The 21,053-nt window shown below is 40.9% G+C and overlaps 1 protein-coding gene across 1 annotated transcript in view; it reads right to left on the bottom strand.

The window, feature by feature from the left end:
* si:ch211-186j3.6 (neural-cadherin) overlaps positions 1 to 21,053 on the bottom strand; it is a 437,178-nt gene that overhangs the window by 55,280 nt on the left and 360,845 nt on the right. The window contains 3 exon segments of the mRNA XM_034117220.1: positions 5,358 to 5,524; positions 12,659 to 12,839; positions 20,682 to 20,805. Of these exon segments, the coding sequence (XP_033973111.1) occupies positions 5,358 to 5,524; positions 12,659 to 12,839; positions 20,682 to 20,805 (472 nt within the window).

Here is a 21,053-nt window from a genome sequence, read left to right as displayed (position 1 = left end):
GGCAACGACGGCCATGGCCGTCATGGCCGCCGTGAAAATCCCACCCTGGTCTGAACTGTTGCACCAGATTCTTCTCAGCATAAAGACAAGCAGTAGCAGTGGGTAGTAAAGATGACTGGACGGGTATAAGATAGGCTGAGGCTTCAGAGTGATATTGCAACAATAGTTTGAAACTAGACAACATTTAACAAAAGTTGCTGTTTTTTATCAATAAATCTGTTATAGGACTATCTGAGATTTGTTCGCTTTCAGTCTTAGAATATACAAGTGTGTTGAACATAAAGCAATACCCTTTAAAATCACCAGCAGTTGTTCAGTTTGGTTGACTGAAGGCCATGGAAACTTTTTATTTGCATCATCTTCAAGTTTAAGTATGTAGTGTCTCTCCTGCGACATATTTACATGCTTTAATGTTCATATAGATCTTTATTGTTCTCATACTGCCTGTACTGCAGCACCTCTTTTCACCCTCTGTCTGAAACCAGAGCCCAGTCTGCTCTGATTGGTTAGCTGGCCGGCTCTGTTGTGATTGGTCAACCGCTTGGAGATGTCCTGCCCCTTAGCCTATCACTTACAATGTGTTGGAGGGCTGTTCAATAAAAGCACGAGCACTATGTTATGGAAGTAAACAAAGGAGTCCAATGGAGGTGTTTCAGGCAGGGGGGGAGTGTGTGGGAGAGAAACTCCCTCTGGAGGGAACACAGGGATTTTAGCCTTTGCAGAAAACCCCCAAAATCATGATGGAGCCTGTAATATTTAAAGGGTTAGGGAGCTCTTATGGATACGTTTGCATTTGGTATGTTTCTCCACCTACATTCAACATATTTTGCTACATTGCAGAAATACTTTGAGTTGTGAATTTAAAGCAAAACAATTATGTCAAGGATTAATCTAATTTAGAGTAATCTGTAATTTAATAATAAATAATGATATGTAGAAAGTGAATGTTTGATTTGTTTGTGTCCTTTGTAATGGTGTATCCCCGTTGAGCATTCATCAGCGTTGTGGTTGTCTATCAGAATCTGTCATCAATTATTTATGTTTTTCCAGATATAATCCCAGTTTTCATGATCATGTTTAACTCTTTTTTTATTTGAAAGCTCCACACAAATTGAGCTAACTCCATTCACTGAAGAAGACTGTGCGATGCGATTGAAAGCCATTAATCCTAATATGTGGACACTTGACCTTATTATTTTGCTACATATATACTGTATACTGTTCAACAAGTTTTGCAATGAACTACCGTGCTTTCATACTCAACATTCATATCTTTTTTTTCAAAGGAGATGTTCTTTATTGAGCCTCATGACATTTGTTTGAATTTTAATTCACTTGCAGTTTCCCCTTAAAAAATAAAATGAATCATAGCAAACTAAACTACTTAGTATCCACTTGAAGTAGACAAACTAAATGCTCTCATTTAGGATAATCTTTCCCAAAAATAAATTATTGTGAGAAGATTTCAGTATAAAGTGTGTAGCACAACAAACTCATACCGCAATCCAAGGGAGAAGGAAATGATCTTAACTAACCATGTTTTTGGAAGTCAAGTCACACGCAAACAGCCGAAACAAAGAGCTCCTCTCATTGTGAGTTTGCAACCAGCCAAGAGTAATGCATACTAATTCCTCCCTCTGATTAAAAGCATGCAAAACTATTACCGAGAAAAACATAATCCCAAAAGGCAATATGGTTATGTTTCTGTCAGATAACATTGCAGGGTTTCAAATGTTTCACTGAGGGGGGTCTATTTCATTACACACATTTTCATGCTGTCTGCACCGGGGAATAAATGCACTTTTCACGGTGGATAAATGATGTGAACCTGCTCTCCGTGTGGCTAGTCTGAGGGAGCAACATGACATTTAAAAGGAAATGTAGGAAGGAGAGATGGATGGATGACAGACGGCGACCAGAGGAGAGGTTAAACTGCAGCAGCTGTTGGATGGATAATCATTTTAATTTGACACAGTGATGTTTGGTCAATAACTAGAATTGCAGCGTGGGGTGAGAGGAAGTTCTGGGAAACTGTCAGGCGTAGAAAAAAAGAAAGGGACGCTGGCAGATAAACAAAGATGAGAGCAACTCATGTGTGAACAGAGCAACCAGAGGACAACACCAGTGGGAGATATGAAACCTTTAAGACAAATACAACACTTTATGTATTCAGTCCAGGCAGTGTGCTTTCACCCTCAATCTAAATCATTTGCACTGTTCATACACCATATACCAAACACTGTTTTCCTTGACTATACATGTATTACAACCACCTCAAACTGGGAGAATATAGATACATTGTCATTGGAAAACACACTTATGGCATTCATTCCATAATTGAGAATATCAGTGCATGTACGGACTAGATCAGATATCCTGCTGTGTCATGTTCCAGTTGCGCTACGGCTTAGTCACAGTCAACAGCCATTACTTGATTCTGATTGGCTGCAGGGTGTCCGTTAATTCCTGATAAAGGACGCCTACTAAGTAGTTCTAGTGTAAGCGTTTATCGCTGGCGTCAAATCAGCACGTATCTGTAATGAGATTACCATAGCTACAGGAGGCATTTGAAGCCTATTTTTACAACTTATTGCAACATGTTATTAATGCGTTAACATCAATGACAACATCATTATTGTTGTTTGTCATACTGGGTAGTTCGATGTTTCCAATGTAAAAAGTGTTAATTGATCTGACAAGTTTGGCTTTAATGAGTTATTCGATCAAAAAAGAAAGAGTGTTTGTGACGTCATGATTGAAAGCTAATGTGAGTGAAGTAACTGGAGGCTCAAGAATTGTACTATATATAGAGATGTAACTTTAACATTCCATAACAATCCCAAGTCTGTGATAAAGAACATTTGTCAATTTGATCATAAATGTATGTATAGAGATATTGGTGAGTTGTTGTCTCTTTCTAGCCCAACAGCTACCGTGGTGCATAGGTAGCTACTAGGTTGCTCACATTTTAAGACAATTAACCGAATAATACACTTTATGTATTCAGTTCAGGCAGTGTGCTTTCAAACTCAATCTTTGTCCCCTGCACTTCTAATTAACAATATCGGAGCCACAGTTTTTTCCTGACTTCAGAAAATGCATTTGATTAAAGCATGAAACCACCTCGACCACCACCTAGTATATCAATGGTATATTGTCCCTGGAAAACACACCAGTGACATTGCTTCCATAAGTGAGAACAACAGTGTAAGTATGGAACTGGATGAATGAGTTTATCATAGCAACAGTTGAAGCTTTTCATGTAACTTCAACATTCCACAACAGTCACAAGTCTGTGACATGGAATCATCTAGAGATTATGGGTAGTTGTTGTGTCTTTCAAGCTAAACAGCTACCACGGTGCATTTGTAGTAAGTACAGTAGGTGGCTAACGCTAACAAGCTGGGGACGTTCTCAGCCTGCGATTAGTTTAGCGCGGGTATGGTCTGGATCTAGTTACATCGGCTCCAGCCTCTTAATCACAGCTGCTGGACTCTGGCTCAAAATGACATCAAAATCTCAAGGCGGCAGCTCCTGGATCTTGAGTATTTTGGCTTTGGGCAGTGGGAGGAAGTTAAGACCTATCTTTCATCTGTACAATAACTTATATGTATATGAATACTGTTAAAGTTTCATGCTGGGGCTTTCTTAGTTTGTGGTTTGTTCACTTGAAAACCACAGAAGAAACAGTTTGCATTTCCACAGACCAGAGTCAGAGAGGAGCCACGTCATGACGTTATCGTATACGTCGCTGCAAAGCTGCCGTAAATATCACTAACAATAACAACAATGGCGAACACGTTGGAGCTATCCTCATGTTGCTATTAAACTCATGAAGCCAGATTTATGCTAACGCAATGTGGGCCTTTTTTAGAAAAGAGGAAAACATGACTTTAGTAATAACGACTACACGGTTTCACCCCGAGGCACTTTCCTTTAAAGGGTTATTGGAACATGCACCCAATGCACTATGAAATAACACAATGCATCAGCTTTAACATACTTTGACAGGAACGTTTCTTGGAAATATATCCAGCTTCTGCGGGTGTTATTGTGTTCAACTGCTTGTTTCCGCTGTTTACAAGCTGTTTACAACCTGCCGTCTGGATAGGTTAGAATGCAGCAATAGAAACACGGTATATTCTAAGTGCTGTTTATGATTGAAGAAAATGACTGCTGTTACTTTTCAGGATGGAAGGAAGGAGAGACATTTCCTCTATATTCAAAATTGTACATAACAGACTCGATTTGTTTTTGAGGCAAAGAAAAATACATCAACACATTCTACTATGAATAGTTTCGAAAATGATGAGGAGATAAGCGTTCACCCAATATTGTATCAAAGTCTATCCACTAGGGCTGTCAGTCGATTAAAATATTTAATCGCGATTAATCGCAAGATGTCCATAGTTAATACACATTTTGTATCTGTTCTAAATATACCTGAGAGGAATATTTTTCAAGTTTTTAATACTCTTATCGACATATGAGTGGACAAATAAGCTTTATGCAAATGTTTGTTTATTATCATTGGAACAATGACAAATATTCTCCTGAATATTCTCAACACACCTGGAACCTCTCTCTCTCTCTTCACTCTCTCCCAACGCTGTCTCCTTCTCTGCATTGAGCCAGTTGCTCAAACAGACAAGCCTGTTTACAGTTGTCGGCGAAATGCCGCTCCTCTGTCTTCATAACAGTCAAAGCATGAGACTGAAGTTCCCACCTAGGGTCAAAATAATGCGCTGTGATGTGCAGTCGACACGTTGGATGCGATCCAAATTAATTAACGCGTTAACTTGACAGCCCTACTATCCACATACAAAAAATATGACTTTATTGCTTTCAAAATTATTGTTTGGCTTCCGCTTACAATTTTTTTTAGCTGCAAAGTATCTTGAGGTTTTCTGCCTCGTAACTGCCTAAGTCTTTTCACATTTTCTTATCCATTAAGCAGCCTTTAAACACAGCTTGATACCGTGTTCCTGTCATTGTTTAGTTCCTGTCTGTCTTCTTTTCCTGATTCCTCTGTCTTTTAACCTCTTTCTTTGTCTTGCGCTGTTTTTGATGCTTTTTCTCTTTTTCTTTACCGGTGACAGTTCAGCCATCACAAATCCAACGTCTTGACAAATACACAAATAATAATAACTAATGTTTGTTGTCCACAGCTAAAGTTAAAATGACCTTACTTGTTTCTTAGGATTGATATGACTGCACATAGTTGCTTGATCAAAGAGTCCTCGTAAGCGGTCTGCTACCCTGAGCAACGGTCTGACTGCTAAATGTCCCGATTGAACAATCAGAATCGAGTATTGAACGAAAACAAACCATGTAATAAACTCATATAGCAGTCTTACCTCCAGTCGTATGTATTCACTCTGCTCCTTGGAGATCAGATTGAGGATGGTGCTGCTGTGTTTGCGGGTTCGGACCAGGACTTGAACCCATGTCCTTCGGGCCGGCAGCGTGGACGGCAATTGAAAATGTGCGTGACTGTGCCCATCAAAGGAATATTCCGGGACCTCTACAATTGGAACACAGACACACAAAGACACACAAGTCAGTCAGATAGTGATATTATGGAGAACACTAAACCTTTTTAAATGCAATATGGCCTCCAATTTTTTCCAATTAGAGGATGTTTCACTCAACAGGTAAGTCACTTAAAGGGGACCTATCTTTTGTACGTCTTTTATACATGAATATGTGTCCCCGGTGTTCCAGGGAACTCACCAAGTGTCAGAAAACACAACCCTCTCTATTTTCCTCCATACCCAAATCTCTAAAAAAGGGGCTGCAACGGATCTGATCAAAACTGATCCAGATTTGAACACTGTCCTGACGTCAGGACGGTGGCGCTACGGCTATTGGGCCAACTCCACCAATCAGGAGGAGACAGCCACGGCCATTGCCGTTCGAAAGCGCTGGAGACGCTGTAGTACATATGCCAGGCCAGTAGGTGGTGCTGTTCTCACAGAATCTGCCCTTGCTAAAACAGAGCTAGAAATTGTCAAATTGAGCAAAATGAGGCATGGCTAAAATGCATGATCTGTTTGGTATTTTGAAAAAAAAAAAGTATAAATATGCCTTATATAGGTATGGTCCTACACTATATTATTCAAATATAGCATGATAGGTCCACTTTAAAGTCCCCTATTATACTGCTTTTCATCAATATATTATAGGTCTCAGATATATATACAAAACTTGTCTCTGAAGTGTTTGGCTCGAAATATCAAACAGATCATTGCAGCATCCCATAATCCCCTCTGTTTCAAAAGTGCTGATTCTCTGTCTTTGACTTTAGATGAAAATAAGGAGCCACTGCCAATGCCCCTGCAATATATTTGGTTAAAAAGAACAAAATGGTGCTCTAGGAGGAGATTCAGGTGATAAGGTGGGGGGGGGGGCAGTGTGCGAAAAAGCACACGTCCGATCGTCTGGGACTTGTTATTTACAATATCGGACAAGTACATAGTTCCATTGACTTGCCCGTGTCCCCGCGGACCGCAGCTCTCTCTCTAGGTCATTTTGTTTGAGGTTTTTATATAAATGGATCAGGACAAAAGGTGAGAGAATCTTTTTTCCTGAAACTTTCAGAATCTCTTTACACACATGTTTATGTATAAAAGACATGAACAAGTGGATTTTGCATAATAGGTGACCTTTGAAGAGGTCCTATTGTGCTTTTTGGGGTTCTCCCTTTTCCTGTAGTGTGTTATATAGGTTTTAGTGCATGCAGTAGGCTAGATCTCCAACACATTGTACATAATAGGCTAATGGTTAAAGATAAACAATAAAGAGCTTTTTGAACATTAAAGCATGGAGACATGTCACTGTAGAGACACTAAACTAATGTCCTCTTTACTTCTACTTCACAAGTCACTACATGTTCTTTACTATGCAGAGCTGGAGGCTCACACAAGATAGAATATGTATGTGTGCTTTGGCTCGGGTAATTCTTCTCCTTTAGTCCCATGTTCCCAGAAGTGGATTTTGAACATGCCAGGCAGACCAAACCAAGCACCTAAATTGTTTTCAAAGCCTTTCTTCCATCTCATTGCATATGCATGATACATTTCAGCCTGTCTAACGCTAGCACACCTCTCCTTCTTTGTCTATCTTCAACTTTGATAAACTTTAGTGGCTCATGAAATCCAGCTTGAAGGCAATGTCAGATTCTTCAATACGCAGCTGATCAGCCGTGTCCACTCTAAACTCTGTGTGTAGTTAAACAGCAGCGTTCATAAAGGCTGCAGAGCTGTTTGCATGGGAATCATGGATTAACAATCATATGTTGGTGTATTTGTTAAATCCCTTGTTGACTTTTCAAAGCAATGCGACATTAGGAAAACATATGAGTATTTCTGTCTGAGCTGTTTTCTTAATGTTTCTTAGATTTGTTGTAGATGCTCTTTCTTCCTGATATTACCTTGCATCTTGAGGGAATAGAAGGCAGAGATGGTGACAGATGCAATGAGTATCAGATCCAATAAAGAGCCAGAAGAGGGCTTCAGATGGTTACATAAAATATTAAAAATGGACTGTAGGATATTATTGGATTTGAGTATAAGTGCACTTGCATTGTGAAAGGAGTGGAGTTGGAAATGAGTCGGTATTTGGTCTGAATCCCAAAAATAAAAGTGGATATTTACTGTTATGCTATTTTGTAACATATCTATATTTTATTTTGAATGCCAGAAATGCAATTTAATATCAGAGGTAAATACCCTTTAGCTACAGAAAGACATCTCCAGTCACTGTGTTCAAGTTCAAAACAGACATAAAGGGGCTCTTCTTTTGATTATGTTTTATTGCTTTTATTGCAAGAGATGTCATGAAATGAGGGACAGCGAGATGCAATAAATGTTCTCCTGCTGGACTCCAACAGGGGACGTTACGATAGACGATTGGCATGTTAACCCCAAAGCTATGGAGACAGCCCATACAGAGGGACTCTTTTTTTTTTTTTTTTGCTCTTTACTGCCAGCATGGCTTTGTTTTCATGGGCTCCAGAATGTAATCCAGATAAATCACAGTCTGCATGTTGCCAAAAGCCTCAATGTGCCCCCAGTTGGTCATTGGCTCCACAGCTTGTTGATTTTTCGAAGACATGAATCAGCTCATGGATATGGGGAGTGATTCATTCACATTTTCTCCATTCATCTGTTTTGAAAGAGAGTCATGTCACGGAGCGTCACCCTGCGGTACAAGGCGAGAACCAAACAAGCTTGGAAAGCCTGGCAGAGAGTGCTGCAGTCATCAGAAAGCATCTCTGGAGGTGTTTGGCTCAATCTGGAGGATGTGTAGAAGGGGCGATGCAGGAGAGTCATTAAAGATCCCATCTCAGCCCAACAACAGCCTCTACCAACTGCTGCAGTCAGGCGCCTCCACAGCGTAAAATAAATGAAGTCATTGAAATGTATATGACCAGGTTGCCATTGGGAAACCATCTGCTGCACTTAAAACTGACATATTATATTTACAGGGTCATATTTATATTATTTACAGGGTCATATTTATATTATATTTCTCTACTGTGAAATGTTTATCCATCAAGCCTCATGAAACCAATCATCTAAATAAAATTCAAGACTGCCTCAAGGACTTAAAAACGTGGATGACCTTAAATGTTTTGATGTTAAACACGGCCAAAACTGAAGTTATTGTACTCGGCCCAAAGACTCTATGAAACAAATGATCTAAAGATATATTAACTATGGATGGCATTAATTTGGCCTCCAGTGAGACTGTAAGGAATCTTGGCGTTATATTTGATCAGGATTTATCCTTTAACGCCCACATAAAATCAATTTCAAGGACCGCCTTCTTTCATCTACGTAACATTGCAAAAATCAGGCATATCTTGCCTCAAAACGATGCAGAGAAACTAGTCCATGCATTTGTTACTTCAAGGCTGGATTATTGTAACTCTTTATTATCAGGGTGTACCAAGAAGTCAGTTAAGTCGCTTCAGATGATTCAAAATGCTGCAGCACGTTTACTAACCAGAGGTCGGAAAAGGGACCACATTACTCCTGTTCTGGCTGCCTTACACTGGCTCCCTATAGAACACAGGATAGAATTTAAAATTCTTCTTCTCGCCTACAAAGCCCTTAATGGGCAGGCGCCATCTAACCTTAAATAACTCATTATACCCTACTGTCCTACTAGGGCATAGCGTTCCAAGAATGCAGGGTTGTTGGTTGTTCCTAGAGTCTCTAAAAGTACAATGGGAGCCAGAGCCTTTTCTTATCAAGCTCCACTTTTGTGGAATCAGCTTCCAGTTTGTGTTCGGGCGGCAGACACCCTATCCGTTTTTAAGAGTGTGCTTAAAGGCCCCTACACACCAAACTGACACCAAAGAACATTGTTGTGTCGCCTCACGTCTCCTGCGTCTTGGCCATGTTTCACACTGGAACACACCGCAAAGACTTCAGCCGACGGCCAAGTAGCACATACGAAATGCGCATGCGTGAGTGGCAATAACTCTCCTTACCAGCAGGCGGCGGTAGTGTGTATTCGTCATTCAAAAGAGGCAACCAGAAGACAGACTGCGTGATATATACAAACAACAAATAGCTATGCTACAGCTCGAGCCAAGCAGCACAGGGATGAACTATGCCAATATTCTAACATTATCAGTATAACAGGTGCAGTGCCTTTTCAGTGGGGCAAGATATAGCAAATATGTTTGCCTATCCTGCTATTTGTGTTTATTTTTTTAATCAAAAGAAGAAAAAAGAAAAAAGCCTACATAACTGTCAGTTGCAGCCGTAGCATTATTATTGGTTTAACTACTAACAGTATATTTTTAAAACATTTTAAAATGACCATCTTGAACAGCTACAACATTAAAATACTTCTAGGCAGATTGTGGACAGTAACAAAGTACATTTACTACTGCTCCACTCCCATTCAGGCAAATAGTGTTTCGCTAAGCTGAACAGCCAATCAGAGTGATTTCTTTTGCAGACAGCCTCCGCAGGCTCCGCGGCCGATTCAACATGTTGAATCGGCGGCGGAAGGTGTCGGCACGGCCGAAAAAGACACAACCGTGCGGGACAAACCAATCGTAGATAGTAGGGTGACAGGACGCTCATCGACGGCCAGACTTCTATCGACGGCCGAAATCGGCTTGGTGTGACCTTCCTTTTTGATAAAGCTTATAGTTAGGGCTGATTAGATTCAGCCCCTAGTTTTGCTGCTATAGGCTTAGACTGTCAGGGGACACCTTACTTCTTCCTTCTCTCTGTCTGTACCTGTGTACTCTCATGTTCCGAATAACCCAGCTTCCCCCAAATGTCTTTTTGGTGTCTATCTACGCCGGGATCCGGAGTCGTGGCTGATCCTGTTGCTGAGTCCTGAGTCCTGGATCCTGAGTCCTGGATCCTGAGTCCTGGATCCTGAGTCCTGGATCCTGAGTCCTGGATCCTGATTGCTGGATCCTGAGTCCTGGATCCTGAGTCCTGGATCCTGAGTCCTGGATCCTGGATTTCGAGTCGTGGCTGAACCTGTCACGGTGGTCCTGCCTGACTCTCATCATACTACTTCCCTGATGGCTCCCACAGGATTGTTGACATCCTTGTGGATTCATCTTATTATTATAGACACATGCATTTCCAAACATTTGGTCTACCTACGCTGTAAATGTATTATCTCTTCGATTTACACACGGCATCTATTGCACGTCTGTCCCTCCTGGGAGAGGGATCCCTCCTCTGTTGCTCTCCCTGAGGTTTCTTCAATTTTCCCCTTTAAACTGTGGGTTTTCTTTGGAAGTTTTTCCTTGTACGATGTGAGGGTCCAAGGGCGGAGGGTGTCGTATTGTCATACTGATATTCTGTACAAACTGTGAAGTCCACTGAGACAAATTTAACATTTGTGATATTGGGCTATATACATAAACATTGATTGATTGATTTACATGATTAATGATGAAAAAGGTATTTATTTTTCTGTGGTGATTGGTCCACTGCTTAGAGATGTCTCGGAAATGTCCCGCCTCTTAGCACCTCACGTACAATGAGTTGGACTGCTAGGCATTAGAAGCACAAGTGTTACATAGCAGAGGTGTGGACTCGAGTCACATGACTTGGACTCGAGTCAGACTCGAGTTACCAATTTGATGACTTTGGACTCGACTTGACAAAATCACAAAACACTTGCGACTCGACTTGGACTTGAACACCAATGACTCGGGACTTGACTTGGACTTGAGCCCTCTGACTTGAGGTGACTTGATAATTTAATTCAGGGGTCTCCAACACGCCGATCGCGAGATGCCGCTTGAAGAGCAGACTCCCGTCGGGGAGAGGAGAATCTTCAGCCGCTGCAACTCTTGCTGAGAATCCTTGCAGGCAGGGGCGGGACTTTATTTTGCTGAGCCACCATGCGGCCAATCATATGCGAGGACACACTAGGATCATACCATTATGTGAAAGAAGGGTGGGGGGCAGACGCCCCAAAGACAGCAGGTGTAGTGGTACAGACCAGCTACACAGAGCGACGGGGAGACGGGGAGCCGGATTTAAATGCAAGCGCGTCGGAAGAAGTCAAGAAATTTGCGAAAACCGACAAAAGGAGCAGCTTCTGGCTGCATTTCAATGATATTCAATGGTTTTTTTTTTGGTAACCACTCAGGATTTATTGCCAGAGGTGGGAGAAGTTCAGATCTTGTACTTGAGTAAAAGTACCAGAGTGTAGGAATACTCGGTTACAATAAAAGATCCTGCATTCAAAATGTTACAAGTAAAAGTACAAAAGTATTAGCATCAAAATATAGTTAAAGTACCACCTGCAGAGGGATCTAGATTCAGGTGTTCTTTTCCCCATAGAGACGCCTCACTGCACATTATCCCTTGCATAAAGATAGATTGTGAGGTCCCTTATAACATGTACACAGTGGAAATAAACATTCTGGTCACCTCAACATCAGGGATCTTGTACATTAAACTCCTTCTGAATCAAACCGTCACGGTAGCCTAACCTTACTGATCCCTCTTACAATAGAAGAAAACACGTTACTTTACCAGCAGAGAGAAAATGGATTATTAAATTATTAATGTGACTAATAAAGAGCAGTTTGATTATTAAGTATTATTCTGTTGATGGGTGTCATTACATTTGTTGAAAAGCACATAAGGACTTGTTTAAGACTCGTTTTGTCAAAGTTTAGGACTTGGACTTGACTTGAACTTTCCCATCCTGACTTGAGACTTGACTTGAGCGCAAAGACTTGAGACTTGACTCGGACTTGAGCGCAAAGACTTGAGACTTGACTCGGACTTGCAAAACAATGACTTGGTCCCACCTCTGTTACATAGTGATGTACTGTAATTATATCACTGAAGTAAACAAAGGACTCCAATGGAGACATTTGAACACCTTACAGGAAAGGGAAAACTCCAAAAAGCATAAAAGTGCCCTTTTTTCTGGTTGATAGCCAAACTACATCTTCTGGTTTAAAACTTCCAGACCTTACTGCTTCTCCCCATTTTGATTAACTACAAACTACGCTTTGATTTATATTCTGGGTCTCACCATAGTTTCCACTGATCTTTCAGAGATGCACGCATGGGTTTTGTTTTGTTGCTAATGGTACAATCCACCACACAGTTGACCTTTAATTCATAGGTCCAAAATAAGTTTGGCTTACCCTCTTCACACTGGTGGCCCGCGTATCCTGGCACACACTGGCAGCTGAAGGAGCCCCACTCGCCATGACAGCGTCCCCGGTGGCCGCAGGACGGATAGCCCATGTTGACACAGCTGCTGTCGGTGGTCAGACAGCCGGGAGAGCTGGAGTTGGAGTCAGCCGGGGAGCCCAGATCGTACAGCTGCATGGAGGAGATAGAGGGGAGGAGATGGAAGGGAGGAAAGAGAAAAAGTGAAGTTGAGAAGAGGAGTAGGGAGTTGTCGACAGAGATGGCAAAAGTACACACATCCTTTACTCAAGTAGAAGTACAGATACCCGTGTTTATAACTACTCTTGTAAAAGTAGAAGTACTCACTAAACTTCTTTACTCAAGTAAAAGTAAAGAAGTATGGGCTATGAAATGTACTTAAGTAAAAAGTACCCATAACTACCAGCTGTTTTAAAGAGTACCTTACCTCCCTTTATATTAATAGAACAATAATGTCATTGTTAGCTAATGAATGTTTCCATGCTGAACAACGGCAACATGATAAAGTTTTCATTGGTCCCTCTTCTTTAGAGAAGACCAGGAAATGATGGATACACGGATCGTGTTCAAATCAATAGGCACGCAATGACTCTAAATAATAATGATCACGCCACCAAACACACATTCAAACTAAAGGAACCAGCCTGTTTGGAAAATGTAAGAAGTAGAAAGTACAGGTATTTGTGTTCAAAATGTAAGAAGTAGAAAGTACAGGTATTTGTGTTCAAAATGTAAGAAGTAGAAAGTACAGGTATTTGTGTTAAAAATGTAAGAAGTAGAAAGTACAGGTATTTGTGTTCAAAATGTAAGAAGTAGAAAGTACAGGTATTTGTGTTCAAAATGTAAGAAGTAGAAAGTACAGGTATTTGTGTTCAAAATGTAAGAAGTAGAAAGTACAGGTATTTGTGTTCAAAATGTAAGAAGTCAAAGTAAAAAGTCGTCAGAAAAATAAGTAGTGGAGTAAAGTACTGATACCAGAAAAATGTACTTAAGTACAGTAACAAGGTATTTTTACTCCACTACTTCCCACCTCTGGTTGTCGATAAACAGTTTGTAGATAACAAACAGGAAAGAGACAAAAAAGCAAAGCAACAGCAGAGAAAGGGATTGAAGAAGACACAGGAAAGACAGGTGGGGGGTAAGTAGCCAGAGGGGGAGTTTGAAAAGAAGAAAGGAAAGTCAAACACATAGACACTGAAACAAATCAGGAGAGAAACTTCCGAACGTGTTGAAGGACATGCGCTCAGGGTACAGTGGGTGTTTCTCAATGTCGAGGACGCTTCCTTGGTAGGACATGTCCCTCCGAGTCAGGTCCTTCAGAAGCGAGGCAAGAATCCTTCCTAGCCTCGGAAAACAAAGAATTGTGGAACAGGCTAACAGGTGTGCAGGTGTGCGTCATATGCGAGGCCCCGCCTTAAATGGAGCGCGATTTCCGCCAAAGATTTGGAAGTTGGTCCGTGCGCAAAGCATTGTGGGGATTTTAAGACTGCGGAGGATACACATGTGCAGCCTCGAAATTTCCCGCAACGAAGTACGCCGGCCTCGGTAGAATTCCAAGCATCCTGGACATTGGAACAGTCCTTCGGCGGCACTCGATGACGTAGCATCCTTGAAATAGTGGCTCTGGAGCAGCCTTCCTCGACATTGAGAAACACCCTTATCCAACTTTCTCTATACCCTCTTTATTCCCGCAGTGATGAAACCAAACAAACTTCTAACAGGCAGACAGCGTGGACGACTGCACGGCAAGCTGAAAGGATGGGGGAACCTTGAACACCTACATTTGTGTCCCTCACAAAACCTAGCCATAAAAGACATTAATATGATGAATCCCCTCCCTGCCGAACCAAACTTTATGAGTTTTGTTGGTGCTTCGGCGAGGATGTAGGAGCGCAAAGGATCGTAATGTCTGACAGTGAGTCATGCTGCCAGGGAGTTGCTGATTGGCTCTGACCTCCAGCAAACAGGCATGTTGCCGGTGGCTGACCTTTTAAAGCTCCTCTGTTTGGGTCGGACCGATCACGATTGCCAAGAAACGCAGACATCAGCAATCAATGAGAGAAAGACACATCAGGGTGTCTGCGATTGATTTGACTGCCCATCTGTGTCACCGTGGGGTGAAGTCAGAGCAGAAAACTGTGACTGATATACGAGTTGCATGTATAAATACACCTGCTTGAGCTTAAATGATCAATTCTGGATGCAGCCGAGATGAGCGTCACACCCACACGGAGACACTGTAGGCTGCCCAGATTAATTCCAGGTGTTGGGGATAAAAATGTCTCAGCCCACAGGAAGTGAAAGACAAATTCTATACTAACATTTACAGCTGGGATTGCTGTGCAGAAAGTGGGGTGATATGATGGAGAGCAACACACATACACAAAAGTCTGATGCCACCCAAAGAGCTCAACATTTGAATGTCAGAATAACACAGTTTTAAATATAAAAAAGGAAGATACATCATTTGAAAAACAAAAGGTAACGGTAAGCTAATTTGTAGCTAACGGTAATGCTTCAGTGAATGCTGTATGGTGTTTTACCCAGGTGCCGGGCCATCATAAGGCCAGAAAAGCTTTGGTACTTCTTGTTATATACTGCATGTTGGGAGACATCCCAACTTTACTTCCATGGGTGATTGATGAACACTTCTTTCCTAAACCATAACAGCAGTCACTCTTCTGGAAAGCTTTGCACAATATTTTGAAGCCAGTCAGGAGGGATTTTCTTCCACACAAGCATTAGTGTGAGTGTTCGATGGGGCTGGGTTCAGAGATCTGTGCAAGTTTTGTGCATTTGTTAATGGACCTGGTTTTGTGCAGGGGGAATAGTCATTGCAAAGTTGTAAGAACAATAATATCCAATTACTCTCCTTCCAATAGAGAACCGGTTCCAAATGATCTGATATATTGGAATGATGTCCTTCCGAACATATCAATTCCTTTAATCGAAGGCGGCACATTTAACTGACAGATGCATATTGCAAAACAAGGATGTCAAACTCGTGCTTACGCGTGTCTGGCTGGATACTTGCAACAATTTGGCATATGATGGCAGAGAGAAAGAAACTGTACAAATATTGCACATATTGTCTCATTGTCCCCGACCAGACCTAAATATGGAGTGTGGACTTCTACTTGGAGAGGTCCCAGTTCACCTCCTGCCCTGCCGTGGTGCCCTTGAGCAAGGCACCGGACACCCCCCTTCCCCCCCACTCCCATTGCTCCCCGGGCGCTGTACAATAGCTGCCCACTGCTCCTAGTACTAGACTCCTTGTACTAGGATGGGTTAAAAGCAGAGGCCAAATTTCACTGTGTGTGCTGTGTGCTCTGCATGTGTGACCATTAAAGAGGGTTTCATCCCTCCCTATTCTATTCTATTCATGTAATACATTGGCGTTGATGCCAGAAAGCTGTTTTGGCCAACGTTTTTTCGACTAAGATTTACTTGATTAGGAAGCTGTAAGGAATTTGACGGATTAGCAGGGTGAATACTGATACTGGTGTCAACGAAATCGTATATTTTTTCTGCTGTAGTGTTTGACAGTAAACATTTCACTTAACAGGAATCATAGTTCTGGTTGATATGGCAACATTTGTAGTTACTGGTGGTCAGGGTTTATAACGTAATCCTGTTACCTGTAATCCATTACTCCCCAAGCCTACTGGTTGTTGATGTAACACCTATAGGCTGCAATTTACCATACAGCATTCACATATTCTACATGTTCCCATAATGTTCTGCATCTGCTATGAGGCAAACTTTCTGCTGAGAAACATTTCAAAAATAACCTCACTTAAAACTGCAAGCTTTCAAAATGCCATTAGCCCAACCCCTCTAACTGCAAAACTGCCATACTTAAAACATGGAGTGACAGTTTTGTCAAAACAAGTGGAGAACTTAAAGCTGTAATGTTAGACTGAGAGCTGAAGGGAGAGAATAATGACAGGAGAAGGATGGAGAGTTAAAAAAAGGTGATGGCCAATGACAGCCAGAAGGGAAATACCCAACTCCGGAATAGAAACACAATTATAAAATGATCATGTTCACCCCAGCATGTATCTTACTTTAGGAGGCAACACACTAACATGCTATTTGGCTTCAAAGGAGAGAATGCTAAGAAATGTACACTTTTGTCCGAAAGAAACACACATGAACACATACAGACACACTCACAGTAGACACACACTGATACCTTATCAAAGGATGAAGCAATAGAACAAATAATATAATGTCCTATCCACAAAACAAATATAGAATCAAAACTCCAGACAAACATATTACATGAAAGTGTGGTGGAATACATTTTCAGATCCTTTACTTAAGTAAAATAACCAGTGGCGAGCCGTGAGCTTTATACCTAGGCCCTCTGACCCCCACCAATTCCCTCGAAAAAAAGAAAAAAAAAGAGTTATTACGTCACAGCGTATACTTCAGCGGAATATCAAAACAACGGCCCAGGGTGCAAAACGCATCAATGACAGCGACCCTCTACCACACAAAACAACACCTGTAAACCCAATTTGTGTTCTTTGAAATTGAAAAGGATATTGCATTGTGTTTGTTACTTTCGTTGCAGTTGTATGTCTTAAGTGTAATTTGGCATGCTTTTATTTTGAAGGCGAGTTCACGCTGTTGACAGGAAGTTGTTGTTGCTATGGAAACAAGAAAAGTTTCACAGCGGGCGGAACTTGTCATAAAGTCCGCGATAATAAAACCCACCCATTTAGAGGGAAGATATGATTGGTCAATTGTACTGTCATTTGACATTACTCTCTCGTTCAGTTACTATAGCGGGCCCTCTGTGAATCGCAGAGAGGGCCAGACGAGCTTCTTTCATGTAACCCTTCACATTCAACAGAGACTGAACAGGCAGATTCGAAGGATTTATTTCTTTGGAAATGTTATTTTAAATACAATTAAATCAAGTTTTTTTTCGGTAAAACTAATGAAAAATATAACAAAAATAATCTTAAAAAAATATATATTTAAAAAATATATATATTTTTTAAATGTTTTTAAATATTATTTTTTAGAATATCTTAGGCCCTCACAGAGGGCCTAGAGGGCCCTGACGGCTCGCCACTGAAAATAACTAATACCATAGTGAAAATAATCATTTATACTGTATAAGTAGTATAGCAGTATAAGTACTGCATTCAAAATCCTACTTAGTGAAGTGATGTAAAAACATTGATTGTGGACTCTGTGGAAGTATTTTGGTTTTTGCCTTATTTAAAGTACTACTGTAATACCACACTAAAGCACTACTGCATTTAAAATGTTTGCAAAAAAAGTGTTACAAGCAACATGTACTTAAATTATGAAAAAGTATTGATTGTGCAGTAAAATGTTCCCACTACACGATCATTGTTTAGCTACTACTGTAAGTGTGATGTTTTTGGACGAATTTGACTTCTGAATGAATGTGCAGAAGGTTGGTCTCATTGCACATCTTATTGCTACTTCTATGTCTACTGTCGAGTAGTTTAATCTACAGCAGGGGTGTCAAACTCAATTTCATCGCGGGCCACATTCGCATATAGGTTGCACTCAAAGGGCCGGTTGTAACTATATAAATATATAATATATATATAAAATAATGTATTATATTACATTATTGCCTCTGAATTGGATTATTATCGGAGAGGATAATAACTTAGTAATTAACTACGTCTGAAAGCAGAAGTCCAGGGCAAATAATTGCAAGTCTCTTCAGTGTGCATGTCACAAAACGAGATGCATTGTGGGACATGTAGTTTATGGGCAACCTGCTTCTGTAAAGTGGCATGTAACCGTATAATAAACGTATTATATTTTTTGCAAGCTCTTGCGGGGCCACATAAAATGAAGTCGCCGGCCGGATTTGGCCCCCGGGCCTGAGTTTGAGACCCCTGATCTACAGCAATGCATCATGGTCTACGAAATCATCATAACTTTAAAATCCTTTTGTTGCTTTTCGCTGATTCAAGAGGGTTTTAAACATTATGCACATGCACAATGTATCCTTCAGTCTTCCAGATAAATTCACTGACCAAAAAAAAGGTAGGGAAAGATAATTCTGAAAAGTAATAAAAGGAAATGTTAAAAATAACAATGCCAAATAAAAATAAATAAAAGTATTATCAGCAAAAAGTATTGTGATCATATGTGATGTTTTTCGATCTATATTACTACTGTATTAATGTGCATGTTGCATTTTAATGTTGCATATGTTTAAAGTTGTGCCTTTTTGAATACCTTTGAGTTGTTTAATCTAAGCAAGGTTTCAAAACCCATGAAACCATACATTTAGCTGTTGTGACAATCAAAAATCTCTAAAAAGTCAACTTTTCATAAGCTTAGAAAAAGCGTTTAAAGCTTTTTTTTTGCTGATTCAGCAAGACTTTTATATAATCACACCTGTACATTAGTCCTTCAGTCTCCTACAAACACTCAGGGACCAGAAAAGGTATGAAAAAAGGTTTTCTGAAAAGTAATAATGAGAGAAGAACAACATCACTGAATGAAGACAAAAAGATAACAAAAGTAAAAGCCATACAACGCCGGAACACGTCCATCAACATTATTAATCATCAGTACGCCTACTGTTGCTTGCTCTTTGGAGATGTATTATCCTCGTGTCCGCCCACACGCATCATGCAGATTTCTCTCATTAGTACGTGGCGTTCAGGCAGCCTCCCGCTAAGTCTGCAGCTAAGGTGCACCTCAGCAAGCAGCAGGAGAAACATACATGCTTTTATACCCCCACTCTACAGGTTCAACATCCTAATAGAGCTTTAAAGGAGGATGGATGCATTGTTACTACCCTTCTGTGTGGATTTTGCATGTTCTCCCCATGCCTGCGTGGGTAGTCTCTGGGAGATCCGTTTTCCTCCCACATTACAAGACAGTAAAGACATGCAGGTTCGGTTAATGTGTGAGTTGCACGTAGGTGCCAACGTGAATGATTGTCTGTCTCTATGGTTACATTCACATTACAGGGCTTAATGCTCATTTTGGGATTCTGGATCTGTGGAAGAGGTTTGGGCAACATGAGATTTTATTTTTTTACTTTAATCTCATAATTATTGGAAAAAAGTCACAACTCACTTTTTTTTTAACTTTTGGTCACATACCACTTTTCTTTTTCTTATGTGGCCCTAGTCCTGTTCCGTATGGATGTGTTCACATTCATGTTTGAAGTGAAACAAATCTCACACACGGGGCGGAAGTAGCTCACTGTGAGGGATCGACTGTGTTGTGATTGGTCAACCGCTTAAAGATGTCCCAGCCCTTAGCCTATCACGTACAATGTGTTGGAACGCCAGCCAATAGAAGTGCGAGTGTTACATAGTGATCTCAATATGTTAGGGAAGTAAAGAAAGCAGTCCAATGGAGGCGTTTCAGGCAGGGGGTGGAGTGTGTAGAAGGGAAACTCCCTCTGGAAGGAAACTTGGGAATTTAAGCTTTTGCAGACCATTAACATGCGCACAAACCTATAAAACACATCAAGGGAATAATAAAAAAGCATAATAGGGCCCCTTTAATTGATCCAAACAGGATAGGTGTGAGAGCAGCCTTAGTTCCAGGTGTATTTGATGCCAAGGCCAAACAATAAAGCAGACAATAAGCATGATTTGAGGCTTGAGAAGGCAGCGTGTACCCAAAAGGCTGAGGCCTGTGTTCATGCAGAAATGCTTTGGGTTCGCCTGGGTTGGGCTCTAATTGTCATGGCTGAGTGTCAGAGCAGTGGAAAGTTACTTGAAAGTGTTGACTTAAAGTCAGACTGGGCAGCAGTGGGTACGTTTTTATTCCATTTCACCCTTGGAGGGCACATGTGTAATATTTGAAAGCGCTTTGAAGGTTACAGTTAAAAGCATAACAAAACATCTCTTACAAGGGTACTGTGAATGTTGAAATCTTTTATAAATCCATTTATCAGCTAAAGTGCAGGCCGGAGTTTCAGTTTGTGTGGTGTGTTCAGGTGTGTGTGTGTGTGTCAGAGTGTGTTACCTTGCTGTCCACGATGAGGTTGCGGATGCAGCCGCTGAAGTGTTTGTGCTGCAGCTGAGGGTAGACGTATGGGATGTCCTCGTTCACTCCGCCGAGCTGCAGCACCTGGCTCATGTTCAGGTGTCTGAAACAAACAGAGGCATGAGAACACAAATATGTATACAAACTGGCAATACTGCCAATCATGGCTCAAAGCTCATATAGTACCAAAAAGGCTTGAAAATCCAAACAGAAACATGTATAAACAAGTGTCGACAAATTAGCACAAAATAGGATTTTACTGTTCCATTAGAAACCTATTTGTAGCCATTACCATAGTGTTTAACCATGTTATTTTAATCTAGCCGTTTAATATCAACAGGAAATTAAGCA

Source organism: Trematomus bernacchii, unplaced genomic scaffold (assembly GCF_902827165.1).
Source record: "Trematomus bernacchii unplaced genomic scaffold, fTreBer1.1, whole genome shotgun sequence".
Taxonomy (NCBI): Eukaryota; Metazoa; Chordata; class Actinopteri; order Perciformes; family Nototheniidae; genus Trematomus; species Trematomus bernacchii.
This window is presented reverse-complemented; position numbering and strand designations above follow the sequence as displayed.